Below are 9,957 nucleotides of genomic sequence, written 5' to 3'. Positions count from 1 at the left end.
TTTCTTTGCAGATATTAAATTAGTTCAGAAGATTTTAATAATATGTTTAGGAAAATGCATATATATTTTGAAAAAAGTACAAATAAATAACGAAGTTTAATGTCAGCGATTAATCTGAACTGATTCCAGCTGGGGAACCAAAACAGTGTTGGAAAATAATGTTCCGGCGCATTTGACACATACCCGCCTGCGGTCACACTAATTAAAGCCCACGATAATTGTTTAATTCTATTTGTAAATAAGCCTGGTCGAATTGCAGGAGGAGCGTCATGAATCAGTTCCACACTCCCTCATTCGGCGACGAGGTGTTTGAGCTGACCGACACGCCGGCGGAGAGCCAGAGCCCCAGCCAAGCCGTAAGTGGAGAAGGGTCATCCCAATCCAATCCAGATTCCAATCCGGAGGAGCATAGCGGCCAACTGGACAAGTGTACACCGGCCGCAATGGGAGTTTTCACAGCTGACCGACCACTGTCCGCCCTAATTGGCGCTCATCGATGGCCGTAATGGGTTTTTAACGAGCGGGGAGATCGGAATCGAAATAGAGCGGCACACTAGCGGGTTGTAGCTTCTGCGGGCCAGCGACCAGCTGGAGGAGCTATTTCTTCTCTGCTCCCCCTGCCCAAACTGCTGGGTTATCGCTTGGGCGAGCGGGACAAACGCCGCGTCAGCTTCTTATCAGCAAACAGCACGCACACACAGTCGCACAATCAGTAGCGCAAGCTACACGCACACAGCACTACTGCCCCGCCCCCACTGCCGCTGCCGCCCCCGCTTCGGCCACCCAAATGATCTGGGCTTGGGCAAGCGATTTGTACATTAGTTTAGTTGCTCACTCTGTGATTGGGATGAAGAAGTTTCTAGTGAGCGCGCTGGGACTGGAGCCACGAATCAGCCACTAATGTTATGCCCTTTGTATCTTTGCAGTCGCGGAGAATGCTTAGCCTGGATCAATCCATGTTGAACGACGATGACGAGGAGAATTGCGACACATATGCCAGCGGAGGCGGAGGCGTAGGAGGGCAGAACATGCTGGTTCAGCCGGAGCAACAGCAAAACCAGCCCATGGCAGAGGCACCATCAAAACCCCTGGCGCCTTTTGCTCTCTTTTTTCGGGACACCGTAACGGCCATCAAGCAGCAGAATCCGTCCTGCTCGTTGGAGCAAATGCAAGTGATTGTGCAAACCATGTGGGAGTCCCTGGACGAGACGCAGAAGAACGTCTATGCCCTGCGGCACGAGCAGGAGAAGCGCGAGTATGTGCGTCTGATGAGGGGCTATCGCCACCAGCTATCCGAGTCAGAGGCCACGTCGGAGGCAGACGCCCCACCAGCTGTGGCTCCCAATCAGTCCGACATCCAGCCACCTGCTCTAGTCACAACCAAATTGGAGGCTGTCGAGGATCTGCCACAGCCGGTGGATGTCCAGCAGCCGCCGCCCGATCAGATACAGCTGCTCACCGAAGCGGCTAGGGTGCAGAAGTGCACCCGGGAGCAGTGCAATAAGCCGGCCATCATAAATCCGGACTGGGAGGACGAGTACTGCAGCAACGAGTGTGTGGTCATCCACTGCCGTAATGTGTTCAACCACTGGGTAATCTCCATGAACTCATAGCTACCACCGGCTAGCCTTAGTCTACATGTAAGCTCTACTATTTACACGCCCGCGATCTACGTGTCGAATATTATCAAGGATTATATGACTGGGAGGCTCCTTATTATACGATAATTATTGTAATCCCAGTTGCGATTGTAATTAGCATCCGTGTGGAGTTTTAATGAATGCGAGACGCGCTTTGTATGATACTTAAATTGTAGCGAATAGCGAATAGATAACATGTAGAACGGAAGAATAGGAATTTACAAAGCATTTGGTATGAGGCCCACTATATTCATCAGCTGGATAATAATTATTAAATAAATTCATTTATGCATTTAGTTAATATTTCAATATTAGTTGGTAGCGAACTTTATTTATAGGATCCCATTCCCAACCGAAATAAAATAAAAGCCATGTTTAATATATGGTAACTTTTAATAAATACACACATTTATTACTCTTGCACTTCATTATCATTATCAATGTATCAATGCCGTTGCTTACAAAAATTCACTTTCGCTCGCTGCGTTCAATGTTTACCAAATAAGTAAAATTTATAAATAATTTTAAAAAATAAAATGTTAGAGACGTTTCCTTGGTTGCCTTGCTGAAGTAATGCGCCATTGTTACGAGTACGAGTTAAATAAACAACAGTATAAAAAGTCCAAGCTTAAATTAAAGAGATGGTTTCAAATCCATCAATAAATTTCTCATGTATGGACAGAATTCCATACATGTATTATGTTATATTGGGCGGGCTTTGACAATAAAGCGGGAATATAGAGAAAAGGACCTTAAATGCAGCCTGCAAAGCGCATAAAGCATATAGTAGAGCATCCTTGGATCCACTAGATCGTACTTTGAGTAGAGAGTTCGGGTTATAAGCACTTGTCGCTTGGCATTTAACGTAAACATAAAGCGCACTCTAAATAATATCACCAAATACTTGTTTTCATTTTCATGTTCAGTTTTTTTGTTGTGTTTTCTTTTGTTTTGTTTTGTTTCCAGTTTGTCTGTCTTATCCGCTTTGCATAAACTTCCCTAACGCAATAAGCTAATATAGTTATACTTCGGAGTGGGTTAGGTTAAACGGCAATAACTTGTTATGTTTGTTTTTGGGTTCCGGATGTCTGTCATAACGTATTTAATTATCGCGGTTGTCTGTTGGTAGTAACATCATCTCGTTATTATCGTTATTGTATAATGGTTTCATGCGCCAACTGCAACGGCAGCTGCATGCTAGATTATTGACTAGTGTTGCCTTATGGGACGTGTATGGTTCTGGATTCGGGTAGACATCTATTCGGAGCCATATTTTATACGACCTGAAAAGATAAGAGATTCCATATGGTTACCCTGCTTATTTAGAACCTCAGTCGACATGCTCACCCCATTTGATGCGCTTGCTTATCATTCTTTACTCGATTACTCCACTATCTGCAATTCGCTGATGTCCAGATCGGCGCTGTCTTTGCAAAAGGTGCTTGAGCGCTCCAGCTTGGACTCCACACGCTCCCTGGGCACCACACCCTCCATCTGGGCATCGATGAGCAGGTCCAGCTTCTGCTTAACCGCCTGGGCCGACTTGTACGTTCCATTCGACATTCCGTTGGTGGTTGTTTTAGTGGGGCCGCCCATTCCGTTTGTCGCCGCTGTGGTTTTCTTCAGATGCAGCGTATTGGGGCGTCTGGTGGGAATGTTGGAGGGAAGGCTGTTGCGCAGATTATGCTGCTGCAGCATGCTCGACACCGCGGAATGTGAGGAGGAGCGCAGGGGGCCAGCGGACGACCGCAGTTGGACTGAGCCGCGGTCCTCGACAGGCGCTTCAGTTTGCTTTTGTTGCTGTTGCTGCTGCTGTAGCTTGTTCTTCTCCGCCCGCTTGGCCAGGATCTCTCGGGACTTGGCCGATAGGAAGCTGTGACGCCCCTTGTTTGGCGCTCCATCTGTGCCACCTGCGGGCACTGAAATAGAGCGCTGCTTAAACAATTCCCGCGTGGAGAGTGTGCTGCTGACGGAGGAGAGACGACTGGCCGCTGACTTGGTCGTGTGCACCGAGCTGGGACTGGACCCGTTGGAGGCCATTGCGTTGTGCTGTTGCTTCAGCTGGCGGGTTGACTTATTGCCCACAGTGGAGCCCCGCTGCGTTGCTTTGATTTTTCCCGTTGCAGCTCCTTTTGTATGGCCATTTATCTGCTGAATTCTAGCCAGTTTCGAGCTACCTGAGAGCGACTCGTGTGAGATCGTTTTGTTGGTGATCACAGAGCTCTTCATGCTCTCCGCCAGCGAGTTCTGGTCGGAGGAGTATCGGTCCTGTGGTCCCCTAGAGCTGCTCTTAGCACGACGTGCCGGCGATGCCAGGCTGTCCATGGACAGATTGCTTGACTTGTTGCCCAGACGTGTGCCATTCTGCACTCTCCGTGCCGCTGGACTCGAGTTTCGTGAGCTGTCGCTGGAGGAGATGTGCAGGTTTTTGGCTGGCGCCTTTCTGCCCCCGTTGGCTGGGATGCTCGAGCTGGTGGCACTTCGCACGGGACCGGCTCCATGGCCGTTTGTTGCAGCTGGAGCCACAGCCCTTGGCTTACGCGGCTCCAGATAACGGGGTCGCACTTCGCCAAGTTTGGCAGTTGCAGTGGTAGCCTTTCCTTGGGCAGACTTTGATTCTACTGTAGCGGCTGGAACCGCATTCGGCTTCCTGTGGGTCACTGGCGGAGCCTCTGACTGTGTGCGTCTATGAAGATTTATGCTGTTCCGCTCCGAAGCAACCTGGGAGCTGGCGCGATGCGGAACATACGCACGGGAGTTGGACTTGAGCAGTTTGCCTGGATAATAAAAAAAATGCTTAACTCATCAATCATCATCATCAAACTTATTGAACTTACTACCTCCTTCCCGCGACTCATGATTCGCCTGCACTCCTCTATCGGCAGTTTGCACGTGGCCAGCTCCACCAGACGCGTCCTGAGTCTGCGTAGCTTTGTACATGAGTGTCTCTTGAGCATGGGCTCGCTTCGTCTGAGCTTGAATGGCCAACTTGATCTGCACGAGGTCCTGGCTGCGTGTGCTTCCGCCAAAGGAAAATGCCTTGCTTACCGGCTTGCCGTTTTGCCGCTTCATGTCGAGTGGTTCAGTGAGACGGGCCAGCGTCTGAATCTTCTTACGTAGCTCCAGGTCCATGCGTTGCCAGGCCGTTACGCGCATAGCTCTCGAGCACTGTCGGATGAGGCACTGCTCCACCGCGTAGACGAGTGCCCCTACCAGTCGGATGTATTCCGGCTGCCAGTCCAATTGCTCTTCCTGCAGACCCTGCAGCTCCCGCGCCAGCTCCGATTGACCCAAGCTGGCCGGCATATGGATGACCTTTGCCTGCAGCACGGTGTTAAGGCGCGTTACCCGCTGATAGCTACGGCACGCCTGCTCCGGAGTCAGCTCCGCTGCCGTGTGCAGGAGCAGGGTCTCCAAGCGCGGGATGTGCCTGCTGCGGTCGTGGCCGAGCGAGAGGAAGGAATCGCTGGCAATCAGGCTGGCAAAGTGGTCGCCCACATAGGCGTACGCTGCCTCTAAGATCTCCCGCACCAGTTGCTCGCAGACGTGGCCCCAGCGATAGGCCGACAGTTGGGCCAGCAAGTGGTCGCAATCGAGCACCGTGTCCAGCACCGTCTCCGATGTCTAAGGGTGAAAAATAGAGAGTGGTTATCCACTTAATTTAGAGAAGAGTTTATCCAAATACACACCATGTACGCGACGATCTGTTGGCGGCATCGGCCGAGTATGTCTGGGGGCAGCTGAGCGAACTGCCTGGTTGGCCACACCTTCAGGTAGTGGCGACACGTCCAGCGCAGGCACTTCCTGTACAGATCATCCAGAGCATGGTTCAACGCCACGGGTAGCACCTGCAGGATGCCATCGGTGCAGCCGGAGCATGGCTTGTGGAAGTTGTGGCAGTAGTTCGTCTTCAGAGCATGAGAGGTCACCTCCTTGAGACCCTCCAGTCCCAGCAAGTCCGCCAGAGCCGCCAGCTCCATCAGACTGATCCCATCCGGCGGATGCGAGGCACCTGAATAGATGTGGCACAAGGCAAAGTGCACGGCTGCATAGGAGTAACCCTGCAGGGAGACCACGCTCTGCGATCCGTGCCCCGCCAGCATGGCAGCAAAGTACTGACAACGAGAGCGCAGGATGCACTTGTGGGCACGGATACGTCGACCGTGCACCTCCACCAGCATGTCCGTGGCAATTTCCTGCAGGAACATCTTGAGCAAATCCTCCCCCAAACGCCTGGGCTGCCTGCAGCTCAGCGAGGATTCATCCATTCCCGATCTACTGAAACTGGAGGCAAGACTTGAGTCCGCACTGAGATCCGTTTGGATGTAGTCCACCTGCTGACCCTGCACCTGTTCCAGTGTCATACCGTTGGGCAGGGAGTTGGAAAACTCCTTCGAGAAGTTTGGAAACAGTCGCGAGAGACTCCTTATATTGTCCACCGAGTTGGTGAAGTTCTGCAACGTGTTGCCCGTGGATCGGGTCATGGCCCAGGAGTGGGGACGAGCACGGTTCTCATCCCTGTAGAGTCTCTGACCCAGCTGGGAGCTTCTGTGGTTGTTGCCCACGCTCTTGCTCATCGAATCCGGTGACTGCAGATCGTGCTTCACGGGCTTATCCATGTCGGACAGCTTGACGAAGCTCGAGGGGATCTGGGAGGGCTGCTGTGTCGTCTGTTCTCCGTGCTCGTTGACCGTCTCCAGCAGTTGCTTTTGCTTCTCGATGGTGGCGTGTAAGGATTCCATGGTATGGCCATTGCTGAGTGTAACCTGCTTCTTGGGCGACGCCGTCTCCTTGGCCTCGATGATGGTCTCCATTACGCTGCTGGTGCGATTGGAGCTGCTGGTCAGCTGGAGGGGCACTGCGACCAGTTCCGCCTGCTCCTTGGCAAGCTGTTCGTCCTGCTGGAAGGTGAGATCATCGGTGTCTGTATTGGAAGCGGGCGACAAGTCCTTGGATAGAATGCCCTCAGTTACCGAAGCCAAGCTGGATTTGTCATACGTCTCATTTATTTGAACATCCCTTCGCCTCTTCTTGATCCTTCCCTGGACTTGGCCCTGCTCCTCCTCCGAACAGCTGCTTATTCCAGGATTGGATCCACTAAAATCATCGTACGGAGAAACGGAGCTATCGATGGAGAGGGAGGAGGCCTTCGATATAATGGGCAGCTTGTCAATGATGCTCATTAGACCCGCTCCCGAATCAGTGGCTCCGTTGGCAGTCAGACTGATGGATCGCTTGCAATCGTTGCCTGCTCCCGATACGGATGCCTGCTCCGGCTGACCATTGCTGCCCCAGCTGTGGCGCTTGGCGGGATCGCTTTGCTGGCGATGCTGCTGCGACAGACGACGCAGTGCAGCCACTGTCAGCGGTGGCTCCAGGTTGCATCTGTAGTCCAGCGATTTGCTCTCACCAGCTCCTGCAGACACATCCTTCTGGTTGGCGCTCTTGGCCATCAGGGTCTCCGTGGAACTGGCGCTGGACTTCATCACTTCGGTGTCTCCCCTTCTCGAAGCGGAAGAGCTCAAGGAGCTGGACAACCTCTGAGCCAGACTCAATGGTTCCTTTCTGCCATTGGAACGCGATGTCTTTTGCTCCCCAAAATCAATGAACATACTGAATATGTTCTTGGGTTCTGGCTTGGCTTCCTCCTTGTCTTCGGTCACCTCCTGACTCTTCGGTGCCACCTCTTCATCTTTGGCGCTCTGGGAAAGATCCACGAAGAATCCAGCTGACTTGGGTGCCGTGTAGGATTTGCTCAGCTGCGATGGAGGTGCCACCGCTGCTGCCTTTGGTTGCTCTTGAGGCTTCCTGTCCATGTCATCCAAGGAAACGTAGAAGCCACAGCCGCTCTTGTGCGAACTGTTGGAGTCGGAGCGCTCCCGGAAGCTGGAGGTGGTGCTGCTGGTGCTCCTCCGCCTCTCCGGCCGGCAGTCACTCATGTCCACCACCCAGGAAGCAATGCCGGGAACGGGCTTTCTCTGAACCCCCGTCTTCACGCGCATTTCCACACCAGCTAATTCAGGATCTTCACCCAGTTCCTCCTCGTCGTCGTCATCCGCCAGCGGGCGAGTGGGCGCAAAGTCCAGGGACACAAATCCGCCCGAGACTATCGGGCAGGTGTCTGTGCGTCTCTTAATGCTGGGACTCTCGCACTGCTTCTCCCGGAAATCCTCAATGGATGCTCCGCCCGAAACAATGGGATTGGCCTCATCGAACTTGGAACTTCTCTTGGGAGTGCGGGGCAGAGGCAGTGGCGAATCCGTGGCATCACTGCAATAGGCACCCGAGTCCCTGTGATGCGACAATGAGGAAGATAGCGTGTAGTCCCGGTGAATGGAGGAGTTATTGCTCCCTGCCGACGCGGGCTCTATGTGCACCATCGAGTTGTGGGGCGTGGAGGAGGAGGCGCCCTGGTGGTTCCTGCCCTGCTCTGACCACACTAAACTCGGAGCCGGACTGCTGGAGGAGTAGTCCGTGGTGTAGCTGAGATCGGGATGATGCTGCTGACTCTGGTTGTGCGGATGCTGGTGGTGGGTGAACTTGGGACTGCTGCCCAGGGGCAGCACACTGAAGTGTTGGGCATTGTGCTGGAAGCTGTAGGGCACCGACATGGGAGCATGTCGCTCCTCCGCCGGCTCGTCAGGGGGATCCTCCTGTTCCGGCTCTCTCTGCTGCTGCTGTTGTTGTTGCTGTTGTTGTGTTAGTCTCAAGCCTTTGCACCTGGCAAAGGACTTGTGAAACTGCTCAAGCTGCTCAGTGGGCGAGGGCTCATCCTCAGGCTCCTCGTCGCCAGTCGCCTCTTGCCCGACTTCTTCCTCCTGGCCGTGACCATCTAGACTGGGGAAGGACAGCACCTCGTCCTCGTCCCTCAGCGAGGAGGCGTCTATGAAGCAGGCACTGGTTCCCGAGGTGGACAACGGCTGATCCCGCTTCTCCAGGTCCCGCAGCAACGTGCTGGCACTGATGCCTTTGAAAACCGTAGAGGCTTCCATTTCCTCGGGTTCAGCTTGCGGAGCAACGCCTGCTGCGGGGTACATGGACTCCCAGGAACCAGTTTCCGTGGACACTGTCGAGGTTTCCATGCACACGATCTCTTCGTTCTGGCGCTGCTTCTCCTCTTTGGAAGGTGGCTTCACCTTGCTGCCTCCCTCGTAGATCTTGTTGTCCACAGAGCCACTCGAAGAGGGCAGAACATTCACGGCGGCAGCTCCGTTGCAATCCGGACTGGAAACGGGCGAGAAAGTATCCCGCTCCTCGCCCACGTCCAGTTCACAGGTCTTCGCTGATCCTGATCCTGAGCGCGATCCGGAGGCAGATCCTCTCTGCTGCTGCTGTTGCTGCTGCTGCTGTGGATGCAGTGCAGCCGCCCGGATATCCGCACTGTATTGGGGAGCCGAGGATGAGGAAGACGAGGATGAGCAGGCCGAAGGACTGCTGGCACTGCTGCCGCTGCTGCTGTTCGTGAGATTCGAGTAGTTCGAGTGGTTGGGCGAACTGGCGTCCACCTGCTGGTCCAATGACCTCCCCGTGACCAAGATGGGTGCCTGTTCCGGCGACAGGGGCGACGCATCCATTGCGGGACGGAGTTCGGAGGGGTTTTTGGAGGGTCAGAGGGTGAAGTGGAGTGGAGTGGAGTGGCTGTGAGGGGCTCTCAACTCATCGACGCTTTTCCGGTCTAAGCCCAACCGCCTGGTTATGCTTCGCTGCCTGAATGCCAAGTGGTTCCTCCGACTCCTCTCCTCAGGTTTCCCCTCTATTTTTTTGCACTTTATTTTGTTGCGTTTTATTGTTGTTGCTTTTGTCTAGGGCCACATGCTGATGGCCCGCCTCCGCGACTCCCGCTGCAGCTGCCAACTGTCAACGGTTGCCAACTAAAATACCAAGTGGCAAAATAGCGAAGGCAAAATCGATACTCGAGAGTGGGGCGTCGAGACTCAGAATACGACCTGTGTGCACTGCTTGCTTGCTCTTAAGAAGTCGGCGTAATCCTTTCCTCTTCCGGTTACTTCTCTTAGTACCCAGTTGGCTCTTTGTAGCTACCGATTGTATTTAATTCATGCACTTCTTTCTTCAAACAACTCCTTTCTCTTCGTTTCCATTTCCACTGGCACTGCTTTAACTCCAACTGCTTGCTTTCTCTTTCACTGCACACTCTCTTATCATTGAGTGCACTTTTACTTCTACTCCCCCGCGTCGCACATGCTAATAAGACAGCGGTTGCTATCTCGCTCTCGCTTGCAGTTCGTTGTTCGTAGATTTATTCGTTTTCCCTTTTTGCATGCACCGCTATTATTCGTTTGTTTGTGTTTTCTTTTTC

General features: G+C 53.2%; 2 protein-coding genes across 4 annotated transcripts; one reads left to right on the top strand and one right to left on the bottom strand.

The window, feature by feature from the left end:
* Nucleotides 1-158: 158 nt before the first annotated feature.
* Nucleotides 159-1,949, top strand: LOC120450427 (TOX high mobility group box family member 4). Of its 2 annotated transcripts, none has more exons than XM_039633435.2 (2): nt 159-356; nt 927-1,949. In XM_039633435.2, the coding sequence occupies exons 1-2, from the start codon at nt 270-272 to the stop codon at nt 1,611-1,613; spliced, it is 774 nt and encodes a 257-aa protein (XP_039489369.1). In that variant the 5' UTR covers nt 159-269; the 3' UTR covers nt 1,614-1,949. The 2 variants fall into 2 exon arrangements, with proteins under 2 accessions (XP_039489369.1, XP_039489370.1); XM_039633436.2 differs by lacking the exon at nt 159-356 and adding an exon at nt 409-862.
* Nucleotides 1,950-2,014: 65 nt separating this feature from the next.
* Nucleotides 2,015-9,943, bottom strand: LOC120450408. 2 transcript variants are annotated; one of them, XM_039633403.2, is made up of 4 exons: nt 5,330-9,943; nt 4,478-5,264; nt 2,988-4,417; nt 2,015-2,923 (listed from the first exon to the last, which is right to left on the bottom strand). In XM_039633403.2, exons 1-3 carry the CDS (start codon nt 9,212-9,214, stop codon nt 3,024-3,026), a joined length of 6,066 nt encoding a protein of 2,021 aa, XP_039489337.1. In that variant the 5' UTR covers nt 9,215-9,943; the 3' UTR covers nt 2,015-2,923; nt 2,988-3,023. The 2 variants fall into 2 exon arrangements, with proteins under 2 accessions (XP_039489337.1, XP_039489338.1); XM_039633404.2 differs by having other exon boundaries at nt 4,481-5,264.
* Between the last annotated feature and the right edge of the window lie 14 nt (nt 9,944-9,957).

This window comes from Drosophila santomea, chromosome 3L (assembly GCF_016746245.2).
Source record: "Drosophila santomea strain STO CAGO 1482 chromosome 3L, Prin_Dsan_1.1, whole genome shotgun sequence".
Classification (NCBI taxonomy): Eukaryota; Metazoa; Arthropoda; class Insecta; order Diptera; family Drosophilidae; genus Drosophila; species Drosophila santomea.
This window is presented reverse-complemented; position numbering and strand designations above follow the sequence as displayed.

Excerpts from the sequence above, each read along its gene's own strand:
- LOC120450427 (XM_039633435.2), top strand. The coding sequence starts at position 270 with ATGAATCAGTTCCACACTCCCTCATTCGGCGACGAGGTGTTTGAGCTG. Across the intron at positions 357-926 it reads GCCAGAGCCCCAGCCAAGCC|TCGCGGAGAATGCTTAGCCT; the intron begins GTAAGTGGAGAA and ends GTATCTTTGCAG.
- LOC120450408 (XM_039633403.2), bottom strand. The coding sequence starts at position 9,214 with ATGGATGCGTCGCCCCTGTCGCCGGAACAGGCACCCATCTTGGTCACG. Across the intron at positions 5,265-5,329 it reads AACAGATCGTCGCGTACATG|ACATCGGAGACGGTGCTGGA; the intron begins GTGTGTATTTGG and ends TTTCACCCTTAG. Across the intron at positions 4,418-4,477 it reads TGAGTCGCGGGAAGGAGGTA|GCAAACTGCTCAAGTCCAAC; the intron begins GTAAGTTCAATA and ends TTTATTATCCAG.